This window comes from Callithrix jacchus, chromosome 6 (genome assembly GCF_049354715.1).
Source record: "Callithrix jacchus isolate 240 chromosome 6, calJac240_pri, whole genome shotgun sequence".
In the NCBI taxonomy this organism is placed as follows: Eukaryota; Metazoa; Chordata; class Mammalia; order Primates; family Cebidae; genus Callithrix; species Callithrix jacchus.
Genome location: NC_133507.1, coordinates 104050431 through 104065928, shown reverse-complemented (window position 1 = coordinate 104065928; position 15498 = coordinate 104050431). Strand labels below are relative to the sequence as shown.

The 15498-nt window shown below is 46.9% G+C and overlaps 1 protein-coding gene across 7 annotated transcripts in view; it reads left to right on the top strand.

Annotated features, from left to right (window-relative positions):
* SCTR (secretin receptor) overlaps nucleotides 1–15498 on the top strand; it is an 81506-nt gene that overhangs the window by 56847 nt on the left and 9161 nt on the right. For all 7 annotated transcript variants that reach the window (XM_078327960.1, XM_078327964.1, XM_002749522.6 and 4 more), the window contains 4 exons: nucleotides 848–1001; nucleotides 10300–10360; nucleotides 11625–11694; nucleotides 15120–15211. In XM_078327960.1, coding sequence (XP_078184086.1) covers nucleotides 848–1001; nucleotides 10300–10360; nucleotides 11625–11694; nucleotides 15120–15211 — 377 coding nt within the window. The remainder of the gene's footprint in view (nucleotides 1–847; nucleotides 1002–10299; nucleotides 10361–11624; nucleotides 11695–15119; nucleotides 15212–15498) is intronic.

Below are 15498 nucleotides of genomic sequence, written 5' to 3'. Positions count from 1 at the left end.
CATGGGCCTTGCCTGGAATCAGAGTCTCTGGAAAGGTCATAAGGCGGGAACCAGCACTGTCCTGCAGGCAGCAGGGGGTGCTCCTTCTTCTTGGGGTTGTCTTTGCAGCAGCCCTAGGGCCATCCCAGGAGCTGTCCCATCCCCAGGGGACAGCTCAGTGCAAAGAAAAGGACAAAGGCTCTGCCATGGCAGAGGTACAGGAGGTGAGCTGGTGTAGAAGCCTGGTGCCCTACAATTCTATAGGCATAGCTTCCAGGGATCCCTGCAGGGGACATGCCTGTTAAGAGTCAGTCACTGCATCAGGAAAGTCCAACACTATGAGTCCCCATCAGATACGTGAAGAGTGCAATGTGCCAGTCAGGGCCATTTGATAATCAGTTTTGCCTCCTAACATGGTTGCCACATCCCTTCATTATGTGTTTCTAAGGGAATTGAGCTTAGAAAAGATTCCGTTAACCTTTTGCTCAGAAATCTCTTCCCTTTCTAGGCCTTGGTTTCTTCATCTGAAAAAAATGAGGCGATTGAGCAGTATCTGACAGTTTTGTAATTGAAGGACTGTCTCCTCATCTAGCCTGGCAGCCCATGCTAGCATTTGGACCTAGTTCCTGCTCCTGTGTTGGCTCATTGGCCACCTTGATTGAACCCCCTGGGCCTGTGGACTTCCACTATCTAGAGAATGCTGTAGGCCTGATGGAGGAAGGCCACGGGAGATGGCCCTGAACCCCAGAGGCCCGCTCTTGTCGCCTGGCTCCTGCCCCCACAACACCCTGTTGTTCCCTTTGGGACCTGTCACCAGAGGGAAGCCCACTGACCCCAGGCCTGGGCTCAGCTGCCTCTCTCTGTCCAGGCGGGCTGCAAGCTGGTCATGGTGTTGTTCCAGTACTGCATCATGGCCAACTACTCCTGGCTGCTGGTGGAAGGCCTCTACCTTCACACACTCCTCATCATCTCCTTCTTCTCAGAAAGAAAGTACCTCCTGGGATTTGTGGCGCTCGGATGGGGTATGTTTCTCCTGGGGTCTGTACCTGTGTGGTATGTGGGAAGGGGCACTGAGTCAAGAGTCAGAGGGTTTGGCTTCTAGTTCCACCTCCATACTTAACTAACTTGTGTAAATTTTTTTTTGAGGTGGTGTTTTGCTCTTGTTGCCCAGGCTGAAGTGCAATGATGTAATCTCGGTTTGGGTTCAAGTGATTCTCCTACCTCAGCTTCCCAAGTAGCTGGGATTACAGGCATGTGCCACCATACCTGGCTAATTTTGTATTTTTAGTAGAGACAGGGTTTCACCATGTTGGTCAGGCCAGTCTCGAACTCCTGACCTCAGGTGATCTGCCCGCCTCGGCCTCCCAAAGTGCTGGGATTACAGGCGTGAGCCACCGTATCCAGCTAACTTGTGTAATCTTAGACAAGTTCCTTGATGTTTAATGCTCTGGTCTCAGTTTACTTGTCTGTCAAGTGGGAAATCATAGCTCAAATTTAGCCCCAGTTTCTGGCATCCAGAGCTTTTTAGTTTGTTGTTACCAAATGCTTGTTGCCTCATCTGCCTTTAGATGGTCCATTCCTATGTCCTCTTTCTTGCTTTCTTTCTGTATCAGGATGCTTTTGCTGCCTTTTGACTGTCTGGCTTTAAACATAAAGGAAATTAATTGGCTCATATAACTGAAAAGTCTAGGGATCACCAACTTCAGGAGAGGCTGAATCCCGCGGCTTAACACTGTTTCTTTCTGTCTCTACTTTGCCTTTTGTAACATCAGCTTTATAGTTAGGCCAGTGTTCCCAATGGAATGGCCAACATCTGGGCTAGAGACTTCCTTGTACCAAACTCTAATGAGAGAAAAAAAGGGACTCCATCCAGCATTCTCAGCAGATATTCTGAGGTGCACTCTGGTTGGACTGCTTAAATCTCATAGACATCCTTGAACTAGTCACAGAGGCCTGAGAGAATGAAATATGCTGATTGGCCTAAGCTACTCAGACCACAGGACTTCTCAAAGGAAATTCAGGATTCACTGTCTAGGAAAGAGGGGGAATGAGAGTGAGACAGCCAAGTGCAGGACCCCATGCCATCTCTCTCTCTTTTCCCTTCTGGTCAACGAAGACGATGAATGACTTCCATTTTTTAGGCACTTGCTATGTGCCAGACATTGAGTTCAGCACTTTACATGTATCATTTAATCATCATAGCAATCTCCAGAGGCCTCTCAGAGTCCTCAGCTCAGAGATGAAACATAACATACTCAACTCACACAGTAAACAAGGACAGACCTCAGGAGTCAAGCCAAGACCTGTCTGTTTCCAAAGTCCTTTAACTTTTACCCTGCCATTAACATCCATCCTTCCGTCCGTCCGTCCGTCCGTCCGTCCGTCCATCAGTCCATCCATTCATCCATCCATCCATCTATCCATCAGTCCATCCATCCATCCATCCATCCATCCATCCATCCATCCATCCATCCATCCATCGGTCCATCCATTCATCTGCCCACCCATGCACACATCTATCCATCCATCCATCCATCCATCCATCCATCCATCCATCCATCCATCCATCCATTGTTCACTTGATAAATATGAAAGTTACCCTGAGGAGTTCTAGACAGAGCCAGGTTTCTGAGAGTGACTCAAAGGCTTACAGAGATAGTCATGTGTACTAGGCATCAGCTTCTTTTGGTTTCTTCCTGGCGCCTTTAAGAGGTGTCCCTGCCAGGAACATCCTCTGCTTCCTTTTCTGCTTGTCTAAATCCTTATTTGCAAGGACCCTGTCTCCCCATTAGGGAAGCTGCCCAAACTGGCCGAGCTTGCTGAGCCTTCCTGCTCCCGAACTTTGGCAGCCCAGTTAGCACCTGACCATTGGCCAGCGGTAGGTTGTAGGTTTATGCCAGTGTCTCCAGAGGCGAGCAATCTCAGAGCGCCTGGGGACTAGGGACTTGCCTCATGCAGCTGACGCTGCCATAAAAGCACCCAACTCGCTGAGCCCAACTCACTAGGCTTTAAATCCCAGATCTGCCAAGATTTAGCTGAATGAACATGAACAGTTTCCCCACCTATAATATCAGGATCGTAATTTATTTGTCATTCTTCAAGCACTTCCTGTGTTCAGAGATATCAAAGTTGCATTGTGATAATATCTCTGTCACAGGATTTTAAGATGTTTGAATGAAATAATGAGAACCTTCCTTTCTTCTTCAAATCTTTATGGAGCATCTACTATATGCCAGCCCTGTGCTGGGTGCTGAGAATCGAGTAGCATGTAAAACAGCAATGATTCTCTTCCTCCTGGCCTGTTTTCCTGCCAGACAGGAAAGAGACCCTGAAGGGCCCCTGGAAGGCCTGAAGCCCCTCTATCTGTGAGAAGCCCTTTTTATGCAAAGGTACATTGTCCCTGCTTGAAATTATACTGGTTTCACCAAAGATAGATTGCTTAAATGGGTACATGCCTACCGTAAAACCTTGCAGAAAAAGTTTTTTTCAAGTAGAAAAAAGAATTACCCTAGTCCCATATATTGTACTTTTTCTGGGATTTCCTTCCAGCCTCTTTTTCTACTTGCAGGTTTTCCTCATATAGCTGTGGTCATCCTCTACACAGAAATTTGAATTTTGTTTCTTTCCATTAACACATAAGCATGTTCTAAATTTCTGTATTATTTCAAGTCTTTTTTTTTTTTCCCCAAGATGGAGTTTTGCTGTTTTTGCCCAGGCTGGAGTGCAATGGTGCGATCTTGGCTCACCACAACCTCCGCCTCCCAGGTTCAAGCAATTTTCCTGCCTCAGCCTCCTGAGTAGTTGGGTTTACAGGCATGCGCCACCACGCCTGACTAATTTTGTATTTTTAGTAGAGATGGGGTTTCTCCATGTTGGTCAGGCTGGTCTTGAACTTCCGACCTCAGGTGATCTGCCCACCTCAGCCTACCAAAGTGCTGGGATTACAGGCATGAGCCACTGCACCCAGACCCTCAAATCTTTCATAAATATTTAAAAATGCCATATAGATGGATAGATGTAACATAGTCGTATTTAACCACATACCTATTATTTGGAGACTTAGGTTGGCTCACTATTATAAATAGCACAGTGTTGAATACCTTTATCGGCAAAGTGTTTTCTGTATGTAATACAGAATCCCAGAACATGGATTCCTGAGTGAAAAGGAGTGAGCACCGTTAAGGTTTTTAACACTTACCCAAAGCTTTGACATTTTCAGAGCAGCTGAGATGTGAGTCTGTGCCCAGAAAAGAGTGATAGCACAGGCCGTATAGATGACCCAGGCTCCCACTCAGCGAGTGAGAGTGAGCGGCTGGTGCTGGCTGTTCTGCGCAGCATCAGTGAGGGTCTGCCAAACCCAGCTTGCTGCACTTCCCTCCCAGAGACTCCGAGGCAGTGGGTCTAGGGTGGGGCCCGAGACTCTGCATTTCTGTCGCATACCTAGGTGATGCTCATGCTGCGGGTCCAGGGACCACACAGAGCTACCGATTTAAACCATTACAATGTTTTCAAACTTTCCCACCAACTTGCCACTAAGGATGGAAGATAATGATTTTGTGCCTCTCAAAACCCATGTTCTTTCCCTAAAGCACCAAGAATTGAGGCGCCTTTTTTTTTTTTTTTTTTCCGAGACAGCATTTCTGTCACCCAGGCTGGAGTGCAGCCCTGCAATCATGGCTTACTGTAGTCTCAACCTCCTGGGCCCAAGTGATCCTTCTGCCTCAGCCTCCTGAGCGGCTGTGCACCACCATATCTAGCTAATTTTTATTTATTTATTTATTTATATTTTTGTGGAGACAATGTCTCACTATGTTTTGTTTTTTTTTTTTTTTTTTTTGAGATGGAGTTTCGCTCTTGTTACCCAGGCTGGAGTGCAATGGCGCGATCTCGGCTCACCGCAACCTCTGCCTCCTGGGTTCAGGCAATTCTCCTGCCTCAGCCTCCTGAGTAGCTCAGATTACAGGCACGTGCCACCATGCCCAGCTAATTTTTTGTATTTTTAGTAGAGACGGGGTTTCACCATGCTGACCAGGATGGTCTTGACCTCTTGACCTCGTGATCCACCCGCCTTGGCCTCCCAAAGTGCTGGGATTACAGGCTTGAGCCACCGCGCCCAGCCCAATGTCTCACTATGTTGCCCAGGCTAGTCTCGAACTCCTGGCCTTAAGTGAACCTCCCTCCTCAGCCTCCCAAAGTGCTGGGATTATAGGCATGAGCTATCACACCCAGCCCAAGGTATTTTTTTAGTTGTTATTTTTATCAAAGTCATTCATGTACTTGGTTTAAACAACTAAACAAAAGACCACAAGGTTTATAATAAACAAAACTGTCTCCCACCTTCACTTCTTATTCCTGAACTCAGGCCCTGGAGTTAACGCCCTTTCACTCTCTTAACTTGTTCCTCCTGAGATTTACTCCCGTGTTTCTAAGCAATACCCTACCGTTTCCTGATTTGTCTGTTTGAAGCATTAGTTATTAACTCCTTATGATGGAAGGTAAGAATATAAAATTCTTTTTTTCTTTTCTGAGACAGGATGTCACTCTCTTGCCTAGGTTGGAGTGCAGTGATGCAATCATAGCTCACTGCAACCTCTAGCTCCTGGACTCAAGCGATCCTCCTGCCTCAGCCTCCCAAGTAGCTTGGACTATAGGTGCACACCACCATATCGGGCTGATTTTTAATATTTATTGTAGAGAGAGGGTCTTGCCATGTCTCCCAGGTTGGTCTTGAACTCCTGGGCTCAAGCAATCCTCCTGCCTCAGCCTCCCAAGTAGCTAGGACTACAGGTGCACACCACCACATCTGGCCGATTTTTTATATTTATTATAGAGAGAGCGTCTTGCCATGTCTCCCAGGTTAGTCTTGAACTCCTGGGCTCAAGCAATCCTCCTGCATCAGCCTCCCAAAGTGCTGGGATTATAGCCATGAGGCATCGCGCCCAACCAAGAATATAAAATTCTTAATCCTATACCTCCATTCTTCCATTATAGTTTTTCATCATTTTGGGTTTAATCAGATTCAGTGTATACATTATTATATCTATGAAAATTGTGTTTTATACTGAGACAAGTGGCGTACAATAGTTTTACTTTCTTCTTTTTTTTTTTTTTGAGACAGAGCCTTGCTCTGTCGCCAGGTGCCCAGGCTAGAGTACAGTAGCGCAATCTCAGCTCACTGCAATCTCTGCCTCCTGGGTTCAAGCAATTCTGCTGCCTCAGCCGCCCTAGTAGCTGGGACTACAGGTGCACACCACCATGCCCAGCTAATTTTTGTATTTTTTAGTAGAGACGGGGTTTCACCATGTTGGCCAGGATGGACTTGATCTCTTGACCTCGTGATCCACCCTCCCAGCCTCCCAAAGTGCTGGGATTACAGGTGTGAGCCACTGTGCCCAGCCAATAGTTTTACTTTCAATCTTATTTAACTTTTTGTTTTCCTGGAATCGTTTCTCATTTGCTTTTTTTTAATATGTATATATACATATATATATATTGCTAGTATCGATTCTCTCAAATTCTCTGGAAAACTTTCCTATGCTATTTATTTTCCAAATCATCAAATGCAATATAAAATCTATCAGTTCCTATTTGTTTGTTTTCTGCTATATTAGTTCCTAAGTCTACCTTAACAAATTTGCCACAAACTTGGTGGCCTAAAACGACAGAAGTTTCTGAAATCAAAGGGTCAGCAAGGTTGGTTTCTTCTGGAGGCCCTGACGGAGGATCCATCCCATATCTCTTCCCCTAGCTTCTGGTGGAGACTGGCAATGCTTGGCATTCCTTGGCTTGTGGTTGTATCAGCTCCATTCCTGCGTATGTCTTTACGTGGACTTCTTCCTCTGTGTATTCTCTGTCTATGTATCTCTCATGGCCTTCTTGTAAGGATGCCAGTCATATTGGAGTAGGGGGCCCACCCTATTCCATTATGACTTTATCTTAACCAATTATATCTGCAAAGACCCTATTTCCAAGTAAGCTTACATTTTGAGGTTCTGGGTTGACATGAATTTTGGGGGGACGCTATTCAACCTCATATACTTGCCAATGTTTTTTCTAGAGCTTTCTGCCTTCCTGCTTGACTTGAGCTGGTTGTTCTCCAGCTCGCTCAGCTCCCTTAGCTTTCACCTTCTTCCACATATCCTGTTTCCTTTCTTTCTCATCTCCCTGTCTTTGGTTCACCCTCTAGTTGTGTGGGAGCACATCCTCCAGTATCTGTCTAACCAAGACCACCTGGAAGGAACATTTTTTGGTATTGCATGTCTGAATATATCTTTGCTCAACCCTCACACCTAATTCATTGTTTTGCTGGACATAAAGCATGTTGAAGGCCAGGCACGGTGGTTCACACCTGTAATCCTAGCACCTTGGGAGGCCGAGGAGGGCAGATCACTTGAGGTCAGGAGTTCGAGACCAACCTGGCAAACACGGTGAATCCCTGTCTCTACTAATTAGCTGGGCATGGTGGCAGGTGACTGTAATCCCAGCTACTGGAGAGGCTGAGGCAGGAGAATCACTTGAACCCGGGAGATGGAGGTTGCAGTGAGCTGAGATGGCACCACTGCACTCCAGCCTGAGCAACAGAGTAAGACTTTGTCCCAAAAAACAAAAAACAAAACCAAACAAGTTGAAAATTTATTTTACCCAGAATTCTGAGGGTCATGTGTTTTGGCATCAGTGTTATGGGAAGTGCCATGCCAGTTTGCTTCCTGAACTTTTTACTCCTCTCTGCACAAGCTGCAGGATCTTCTCTCTCTGTTCTGAAATGTCACAGGGATGTGCTGTGATGCAGGTCTTTTTTCATCCTTTTTCCCGGCATCCTGGTGTCCTTTCATCTGAAAATTCATGTCTTTTATTTCTTGAAAATGTTCTTTCATTATCTATTTAATTGTTTCTTTCCTTCTGTTTTTTTATCCTCTCTTTTCTGAAACTCCCTGTAGTCTAATGATGTACATCTAGGAATAACCTCTAATGTTCTAATTTCTTTTTCCTACTTTTCATTCCACTGTTTTTTATTCCTCTTTCTGAGAGATTCCTGGTGTTGATCTTCCAGTCCATCTATTGCATTAAGTCTGGTTGTCATATGTGCAGCTCCTAACCCCCTTTCTTGCTCTCTGATCCTGTTTGTGTTTGTAGATGCGACCTTTTATCTCTCCGGCAGCGTTCCTTAGAGTTATTTTGTTCAAGTTCCTTCTGCTTCCTGTATGGTCTGTTTCCTCTGAGTTCCTTTTCTTTGATTGTTTTGGTCTTTGTCTTTTATGTAATAAGATGTTGGTGACCTTGGCTGTCCCTATTTAAGAATGAATCACTTTGGAGCTGGCTAAAAGCTGTCGGGGGTGTGGGGTTTGTCTCTCTAGGGACACTGGGCTGGAAGTGTCGGGGGTCCCCTCCCATGGCTATCTATAGGCCCTTTGTCTGGGACTTTTCAGTTCCTCTACAGAATCCTTTAATCTCTAGCCTGCAGTGGCAGGGAGGTGGGCAGAGGGTAGAGGGCTGGGGTAGGGGTAGAAACCTGTTCTTAGAGGCCTGAAAACTAAGTGGCCCGGGGACTGGGGCTTTTGCCATTCAGCATGAGCATGTCTGTTAAAAAATAGAATCTGATTTAAGTATTTACGCTTAAACAAAAAAGAATCTGAGCCATACATCTAGCTTAAAATGTTATGGTAGCCACAATCAACACAGTAAAATGAAACAGGTGATATTTGTTTCAATAATCTATTCAGTTTAACCCAAGGTAACCAAAATAGTATCATTTCAATGTATAATTAATATAAAAATTGGTAATGATAAATTTTACATTTTTTTTTTTTGAGGCAGATTTTCTCTCTTGTTATCCAGCCTGGAGTGCAGTCGTACAATCTTGACTCACTGCAACCTCTGCCTCCTGGGTTCAAGTGATTCTACTGCCTTAGCCTCCCAAGTAGCTGGGATTACAGGTGCCCGCCACCATGCCTGACTGATTTTTGTATTTTTAGTAGAGATGGGGTCTCACCATGTTGTCCAGGCTGGTCTCGAACTCCTGACATCAGGTGATCCACCTGCCTCAGCCTCCCAAAGTGCTGGGATTACAGGCGTGAGCCACCACGCCCGGCCGTATTTTACATTCTTTCATTTGTACTAAGTCTTCAAAATCTAGTATCTGTCTTGCACTTAGCGCACAACTCAGTAGGGACCAGCCACATACCAGGTGCTCCAGAGCTACCTTGAGAGCTGGTATAGACCATCACTCCATTCCTGCTCAGTGGAGTACCCACTCTGGCCCTCTGCTGGGCTGCAGCCCTGTGTTCCTTGGCTCAGTTTCCCCAGAGAAGAAACACTGTCGGGGATTTGTAGCTAACTATTCAGTCTCCTGAGGGTAGTGCTGGCCGCCTGGGGTGGTTATCTGTTTCTTATCCAGACTTCAAACCATTGTACAGCCCCAGCCCCACCCTGCCTCCTGCCCCCTGGGTACTGGGTGCCCTGGCCCTTGGGTTCTTCCCCAGTGGCATTGCCCAGACAGCACTTCTGTTTCAGCTTCCTCTGCCCGGAACATTAGCTGCCACGCCTCTGCTAGCCGTCTGTGTTCCTAAGCGTGTTGCCATCTCTCCTCCACTCTGCCCTTCCTTCTCAGTCTTTGTCCTCATGGGCTTTTACCATTTCTATTTCTTTGTTATCATTTTAGAGGGGCTTCAGGGGAAGTAGGGATAAATGAATGAGTTCAGTTTGCCCTGTTTAACTAGAAGTCAGGAAATATTGTATTTTCTCTTCGAAAATGTTGCGGACCTGATCTCACCTCTAGTCCAAAATATGTTTTTGTTTAAACATCACAGTGATGGCTTACCTTAGCCATTAGTTGTAATGGCCAAGCTTTTTACAAGCCAATATTTGAATAAAACCAATATTTCTTTCATGACCTGTGCCCACCCCTTCTCCGTCTCCTCCTCCCTGCTGTAGAGGAGAGAGATGGCCAGGCAGATCACAGTATGAGATGCGGGCTCTACCAGCCCCCTCCATGGATCCACGAGCTTGCCCAGGAGTCTCGGCCCCTCTGTGCTCCTCAGTGGTCTTCTAGAGTCCCTTCTGGGTTCCCAGGAGACCCCTAACATCAAGTGGCCTTTGGGATCCTTCTGATTCTGCCACAGTTCCCAGGCCATGCCTGGCACCCTTGAGGCACATGGCACTATGTTCACATGGCGCCACAGGATGGCAGAGGGGTCTCTGTGGACACCAAATCTGGCACCTGCTTAGTAGCTGGGCTGGGGTAATGGCTTGTTCCTGTTCCCATATGTGTACTGAAAATTGAGTCCTGTCTCCTCTGCATCTCCCTTTATTTTTAATCCTCAGGTTCTCCGGCCATTTTTGTTGCTTTGTGGGCTATCACCAGACACTTTCTGGAAGACGTTGGGTAAGCTACTGGAAGGAGGATAACAAGAATGTAGCTGACATCATCTAGCTTTTCAAACAGTACAGATACTTCTTAGGAGCTATCTAGGAAAGGTCTTTTTCTCAAAGTGGAGGCCATGATGAGTTCCTTAGAGTGATGCTCACTGCTTCCCAGGTGTGAGTTTCCAGGTGGGCTGAGCAGCCTTGGCCACATCTGCACCATCCTGGCCTTCCTGGCTTCTTGCTGCCTGTTGGCTCTGTGTGTGGGTCAGATGCCAGACAAGAGCTGCGGGACTCTAGGCAGGTGTCGCTCCATGGGGGAAACTCAAAGAAGGACCAGCCCAGCTTTTCCTTCCTCCTGGGCTCTCCCTCCTGGATGCCTCTCTACCCCTGGGTGTTTAGGAGCCCTGCAGAGCCAGGCTCTAAAGAAGTCGGGCATTGAGGGTAGAGATGAGCCCAGGGGACTCACCTGGGAGTAGGTACCTGGGAAGCAAGCTTGGAAGAAGCTCGGCTGAGGTTGCACCATTGCACTCCAGCGTGGTGATGGAGCAAGACTCCATCTCAAAAAAAAAAAAAAAGAAAAAGAAAAAGAAACTTGGGAAGAGGAGAGGCAGCAGGGCAGTGTGGGAGTTGATTTCTCAACGGCATAATGACACAACCAGGCCAATAAGTAGATGAGGTCAAATGAGACGTCCAAGTGTCTATAGTCCAAATTCAGCCCCAAATAATTGCTTCAAAATAATTTTTGTATTGGGTGAATTCACTTTTTTGAAAAGTCTGGATTTTCAGCCCATCTGGAAAAAAAATGGAAAGGTCTTTTAAGATGTTCCATTTTTCCTTGTGGCAAAAATGAGCTGGAGCAGAGCTATGGCTGTCTTAGACAGGGCACATGCTCCCCAGTTTGCCAAGTGCCCTCCAGGCCTGATGTCCCTGCATCCTTAGGTCACATGTCAGCCATCTCCCACTTCACTTGCTGTTGTCATCTTCCTACTCTGTTGGTAGCTGAGTTTGCCACGGTGCTCACTAGTGAATTCTGACAGTGAGCTCACTTTTGGATCTGGGAGTCTTCCGGCTCTCAGGTTCTAGCAGGGAGACAGGTGGCCACTCCTTCAGCCCCAGCAGTACTCCTGGGTGGCAGGAGGGAGTGGGTTCTAACGGTGCTGTGCACACAGCCCAGGGGCTCAGTGCCACAATCATGGGTCCTTCACACCAAGGGCCACCTCAGGGACATGTCTTTGCTGGTCAGCCCAGCTCCCACTTGTAATGCCCAGCTGTCCCTCCCTTAGGTGCTGGGACATCAATGCCAACACATCCATCTGGTGGATCATTCGAGGGCCTGTGATCCTCTCCATCCTGGTGAGTGGCCCTCCTCTCCGGAGCTGGGGGTCAGTGGGAGAGACAGAAACAGTGACCAGCCCACAGGGACAGAGGGCGGGGTGGGGGACAGGGCTCCCTGCAGGTACCAGGAGGGATAAGCCATGGTGCTTGTGAGACTGGCAAGCATCACGGTGGTGTTACAAAATGGGTGGGAGTGGGGTGAGGGGTGGGCTGGAGGCAAGAGCCTGTGAACCTTGTTTTTCCCAAGAGCAGCAGCTCAAATGTGGTGAGCAGAGCTCCTTGTTTTTTACTGACTGGCTCCCACTGGCCTGCAATTCCACCTTCACCCGTGGGCCTTGAGCATTTTTCTAGGGAGTGGCTTGTTAATCTGGGATGAGTCCCTAAGCTGAGATCACTGAAGAGGGTGAAAGTGCATATCAGGTAAGCTCAGTGAGGCCGTGGTCTTGGGACTTTGCAGTGCTGCGAGTGGGTTCAGGCCTGCAGGGGCGGCCCCAGGGAAGAGATGCTGGCTGACCATCTTGGACAGGAGCTTGCGGGTGTGAACCCTGGAGGCCCTTTCGAATCACCTGGGAGCTTTTTAAAAATACTGATAGCTAGCGATTCCATTCCTTTTTCTGGCAAGAGGCCTGCATACAGGTCCCTAGGCGATTCTGCTCTGTGCCAGGGTAGAGTCCTGTAGCCTGGCCCATGGGTATGGGTCAGAATAGGGGGACAGAGGAGGGAAGACATATAGGGACACATGGGAATGGTTTCATGGATGGAAGCAGTTCCATGGCTGAAACTAACGTCCACGCAGGCAGCCCAGGAATGCCCAAGGCTGCAGAACCAGTTGAAAGAGAGTGCCCTGCACAGGCTCGCTAAGGTGGGGCAGGGGGAGAGGGCACAGGACAGGGCCCTTTCTCTTCCAGTAGCTGCCTGAGTGGCATCTTGGGACTGGTTGAGAGGAGGGGATCATTCCATGACAACTTTATTTTATTCTTTTTAAATTATATAATCTGAGCAAAAAATGCAAAATACAAAATGTTTGTTTTTGTTTTACTCTTGAGCCAGGGTCTCACTCTGTCACCCAGGCTGGAGTGCAGTGATGCAATCATGACTCACTCCAACCTCCATCTCTTGGGCTCAGGTGACCCTCCCACATCAACTCTCGAGTAGCTGGGACTACAGGCTCCCGCCACCACACCCAGCTAATTTTTTGTAGAGATGAGGTTTCACTGTATTGCCCAGGCTGGTCTTGAACTCCTGGACTCAAGTGATCTGCCCATCTCAGCCTCCCAAAGTGCTGAGATTACAGGCATGAACCACTATGCCTGGCACAAAATGTCTTTTTTAAAAAGGAAAAATAAAATCACTCATGATTCTCCCAGCTATACATATATGTTATGAGCATGTGTTATCCTTCCTGTCTTTTTCTTTGAGCAGACACACTTTTCTTTTTCAAAATCCTTAATATAGTCTTGTATCCTAATTAGGTTTTTCTTTTTTCATCTAGCAATAGATGGGAACTTTGCTGTTTCATGTAGAATGCCTTGACAAACTGATGTGCTATGGCTTCATAATATGCCGGAGGCTGTTTCCTCATTTAGTTAATCCAGCCCTGCTGTTATTCTGGGACTTGGACAGCCCAGCCCAGCCCAGGACAACCCCAGATGAAGGACGGCCAGTTCCAGTGTCCAGGGCTGGTTTCAGAGGACTGTGGTCTACCCAGTGATTGATGATGTTGGAGGAGCACTCTTGATGCAAAACATCTCCTTACCAACCTAGCGCAGGGCCTGGAATAACACTATTTATACATAGACTCATTCTTGGGATCTTAAAGATTTTTTTCTTTCTCTTTCCTTCCTTCCTTTTTTCTTTTCTTTCTTTCTCTTGTCTTTATTTCTCTCTCTTTCTTTTGTCTTTCTTTCTTTATCTCTATTTCTTTCTCTCTCTTTCACCTTTCTGTCTGTCTTTATCTCTATTTCTCTTTCTCTTTCTTTCTTTCTGCCTTCAGGTGCTCCCTATTAAGTTAAATACAACTCAGAGGCAAACAGAATTAAACTAAGCAACCTTAATGACAGCATGCATAGCCAGCTTACAACAAAATGCATAAACAAGTCACAGAGAAACAGCGTTCTTCAAAAAGCAGTGCTGGGCCAGGAGTCCTAGGCAGCCACTAATCCTGTGTCTTTTGGCAAGTGTTCTCAGGCCCCAGTCTACTCATGTGAATAGTGTGGGCACGAGTCTGGGTGATCCCACTGATCTCTGCTTCTATAAAATGGCTGGAGCAGGTGGGTGAGGGAGGGAGAGATGCTATCATGTGGGCAGTTTCCTAATGTTGCTGGCACTGGTCACCGGGGTAGGGGAGGGGACACCAAAATGAATAAAAAGACTGCATTCCTGTCCTTCAGAAAGTTACAGTTGAACTGGCAGATAAGTAGTCACACACATGTTTGATGGACACATGCATTTGACCTTCTAAGATATTTTATCTCCCAATAGTAGTTTGCAAGAAAAAATAAGATATTTTAAGTACTTTTACACAGTAATATTATCCCAAAATACAGTGAATCAGAAAAAAGAAGTAATCAAGGGTAGCTTCCTGGAGCTGGCGATTTAGCTGCAAAGTGGTCCTCACACCAGTGGCTTCAGCATCACCTGGGAGCTTGTTAAAAATAATAATTCTTGGACCCCATGCCAGACTTACTGAATCATAACCTGTGGGGTAGAGCCCATCAATGGATACCCTAAACTTTGAGAACAACTGCTGTAAAGCCAGTCAGCTTTGGCATCGTATTACCTGGGAGCTTGTTAGAAATGCAGAATCTCAGGTCCACCCCAAACCTGCTTTTTTTTTTTTTTTTTTTTTTTTTTTTTCCCTGAGACAGAGTTTTGCTCTTGTTGCCCAGGCTGGAGTGCAATGGCGTGATCTCAGCTCACTGAAACCTCAGCTTCCCAGGTTCAAGTGATTCTCCTGCCTCTGCCTCCTGAGTAGCTGGGATGTGCCACCATGCCCAGCTAATTTTGTATTTTTAGTAGATACACAGTTTCTCTGTGTTGGTCAAGCTGGTCTGGAACTCCAGGCCTCAGGTGATCCGCCCGCCTCGACCTCCCAAAGTGCTGGGATTATAGGGGTAAGCCACCCCTGGCCCAGACCTACATTTTAACAATATCCCAAGGGGCTTCCAATGCTCTGCAAGGGTGAGTGATCTGCCCTGCAACTGAATAGGCCTTATTGCTCCTGCAGTACCAGGGTAGGCGGGAGTGCTGTCTCCTGCCATGGACTCTGTCTAGACAGTCTGTTTTGGGGGTGGGGAGGGGTAGTTGGTGGGCAGCAGTGGCGAGCCATCCTGCCTGTGGTGTCTGCAATGTCTTCTCTGACCTCAGGTCCAGGGGACAGGGCCAGGAGAGGTTGCCAGGAAAGCAAGATACCTTCAGCCCCACCTCTGCCTTGTATTTTGCAGATTAATTTCATCCTTTTTATAAACATTCTAAGAATCCTGATGAGAAAACTTAGAACCCAAGAAACAAGAGGAAATGAAGTCAGCCATTATAAGTAAGTAAAGGACAAAGACTGAGGCATAGTCAGTCAGCAAGCTTTTACTGAGCACCTACTGTTTACTCAACTGGTGCTAGCTATTGGAGATGGAGGAAAAGTTGTAGATCTAGTCCTAAGAAGTTTACCAGGTACATGGGGGTGGTTGGGGGGAATTGTCTGATTTTAGAGCCTCAGACACTGTATGGGGGTGGAAACATTAAGAAATCTCAGGCAGGAAGCCTGAGGTAGAGAGATCTTATGCTGGGGGCAAGGCTAGGGAGTCTCTGCATGGGCTTCAAAGACAA